Source organism: Pyrus communis, chromosome 10 (assembly GCF_041283825.1).
Source record: "Pyrus communis isolate YQ-2024b chromosome 10, ASM4128382v1, whole genome shotgun sequence".
Lineage (NCBI taxonomy): Eukaryota > Viridiplantae > Streptophyta > Magnoliopsida > Rosales > Rosaceae > Pyrus > Pyrus communis.
In genome coordinates, this window is record NC_142574.1 from 2,334,890 (window position 1) to 2,337,380 (window position 2,491).

At 31.9% G+C, this 2,491-nt stretch overlaps 1 protein-coding gene across 1 annotated transcript; it reads right to left on the reverse strand.

Annotated features, from left to right (window-relative positions):
• Positions 1–1,535: 1,535 nt before the first annotated feature.
• LOC137727791 (pectinesterase inhibitor-like) lies at positions 1,536–2,063 on the reverse strand. Its single transcript, XM_068466612.2, has one exon. It carries the CDS (start codon positions 2,061–2,063, stop codon positions 1,536–1,538), a length of 528 nt encoding a protein of 175 aa, XP_068322713.2.
• Positions 2,064–2,491: the final 428 nt, after the last annotated feature.

Below are 2,491 nucleotides of genomic sequence, written 5' to 3' on the forward strand. Positions count from 1 at the left end.
TTGAATCCATTTAACATCTTTCTACACCCAATTTAAACTTTAGATGTGAAATATCTTTATTACCCTATTGCATAATTACCATCAAGTACAAGATAAAATTAACAAGAAAAATAAGATTTATTAATAAACCCACAGTCAATAACTAAACTCTAACCATTACATAACTTTTAACGTGTGTTTTGTTCTAGCAAAAACCCTAAGACACTTTCAAAAAGAAAAAATAAGCTATTTTTGACGGATGGAGGGTGATTTTTAAAAGTTTTAATCCTCCAACTAAAATATAAATTTATTTATGCGAGAGTTGAATTATTGATTTATATGCCATACACTAACATTCTAACTATTAGCTGTATAAGTTTACCTAGTATTTATTCTTTTTGGACACCATTTACCAAGTCTTCTACTTCTTAATTTACATATAACCATAACATCTAGCTTTGTGTTATTGGGTTACATATCAAACTGCTACTACTTAATTCGAGAGTCACAGTTAGATAATAGATAGCATTGATTAGCTAAGTTCCTCATGTCTGCGTTCATATAATATCTTACTCACAATATTAGTCTTTGCTTTGCAATCTAAATTCTAATTAGCCAAACCACCAACATCTACATTCTTTGCATCATTGTTTTGGCATGTTTCCCAGCTCTTTTCATTTGATTTTGGTTTTTTATTTTTTAAATGGGTGTAAAGTTAAATTTACATCTTTGAATTGGGTTTGTGAGAATAATTTAGGCAATAAATTTGGGTTTAAGAAATATTGAAAGTTTAATTAAAAACAATATGGGTGTAAAAAGTTGAGTGTAGAAAGAGGTTCAATGAGTTCATATAAAATTTCTCGTTTGGTATTGTTCCGACAAGTATAGGAAATTCCTTACACATTAACTCCATTTATATTGGTTGCCCTAGGGGGGGGTCTTCAATTTAATTTTTTCTTTTCCGTTGAAACTTTAAAATTATTATTTTATTAATTATTCTCTCTCTCACTGCTTAAATTTCTTTATAGCTTATTTGATATAATTTGAATATATTGATGAGAGAAATAATAGAAAGTTTAAGTGAGCACAAATCTCTTAAGGAATTAATTAGCGCCAGGGTCAAATAATCTCCAATGTATTCAGGTAACCTAATACATTTGAAGATAACAGAACAGTCCTCAAGCCAGTAGCCATATTACATACTTCATAAAGAATCCCTTCAAGCAAGTAATGGTGGATTAGAGTTGCTCCTCGCAACACTATTATTAGTTGATTTTGTGCGTCTGATTCCACCATTACTCGCTCAAAATTTTGCTTGCTCATAATTAAAAATAAAAATAAAAAATAAAAAATAAAAAAGAGTGCTTTGTACAGTACAATCGGAAAACAATTGGTTTGCTAACAGAGTGTATAATATTGGAACTATGTATCATGCATATGAATTGACGTGAGGAATATAAGGAGAAACCACCCCTTGTTGCCAAAATCAATAAGAAAGAAAACTTGTATTAGAAGAAATTCTAATTTTTTATTAGAATAGATCCACAAATAGGTAGTCAATCAATCTGACCGGTGATTACATCCCCAATACTACTATATAACAGTACAACATGGTTTCTAGCAGATAATTCAGGATATTTAACTCCTTTAGATCTTAAGGCAGTTTCGCAATTACCCGCTTCATCGCCTGCAATTTTGACATCATAGTTGGCCGTCAAAGGATCCTCGTATATCTCAACTTTTGCGCTTTGGAATGAAGCCACCACTAACTCGTATGAAGAAGCACATTGTTTAATAGGCTCCGTCGGATCACTCTTGAGCAAATTGTTGATGAATGCTTGGCTATCTTTTGCATTCCCTATGGCTAGGTCGAGGGCGACTTGAGCAAGAAGTATGTAAGTGGATGCCGATTTTACTCGAGGATCAGAGTGCAGAACTTCCATGCACTCGGTATTATTTATGGATTTTTGGCAAACAACATCGACCAATTGGGCTGATGCATTGGCTGGTGAAGGAGAAGAGAGGAAGAAAAACAAATGACCAGCAAAGAATAATGTTAACGCATAACCAAGAGGGGACTCCATTGTAGGAAATTTGTAATTTAAAAGGTTAATATGATTTTTTTTTTCTTTTCATAGAAGGGTTGATATGATTATGCTATATATAATAGTGAGATATGGCTCTAGGGTTTCATAAGAGTCTTATTTTAGGTTTTATATTAATGAGATACTATTACGATTCATACAATGCATGCAATCTGGCGACCAATTCAGGGCAGTTTTTGAAAAATTGAGATTATGATTCACTTAATAGTAAGGATCGAAAGGTCACTTAGCACTACGATCTAGTGATATTTCCTTCCATTTATAAGTGAGAAGTCTTAAATTCGATTATCACCAATGGCGAATTTGAACCACATTATTATTCGCACATTGTGAGGCTTAACCTAGATTTTTTGTTTTAGTGTAGATAATATCGTTTGTTAAAATAAATAAAAATTAATAAAAATAAT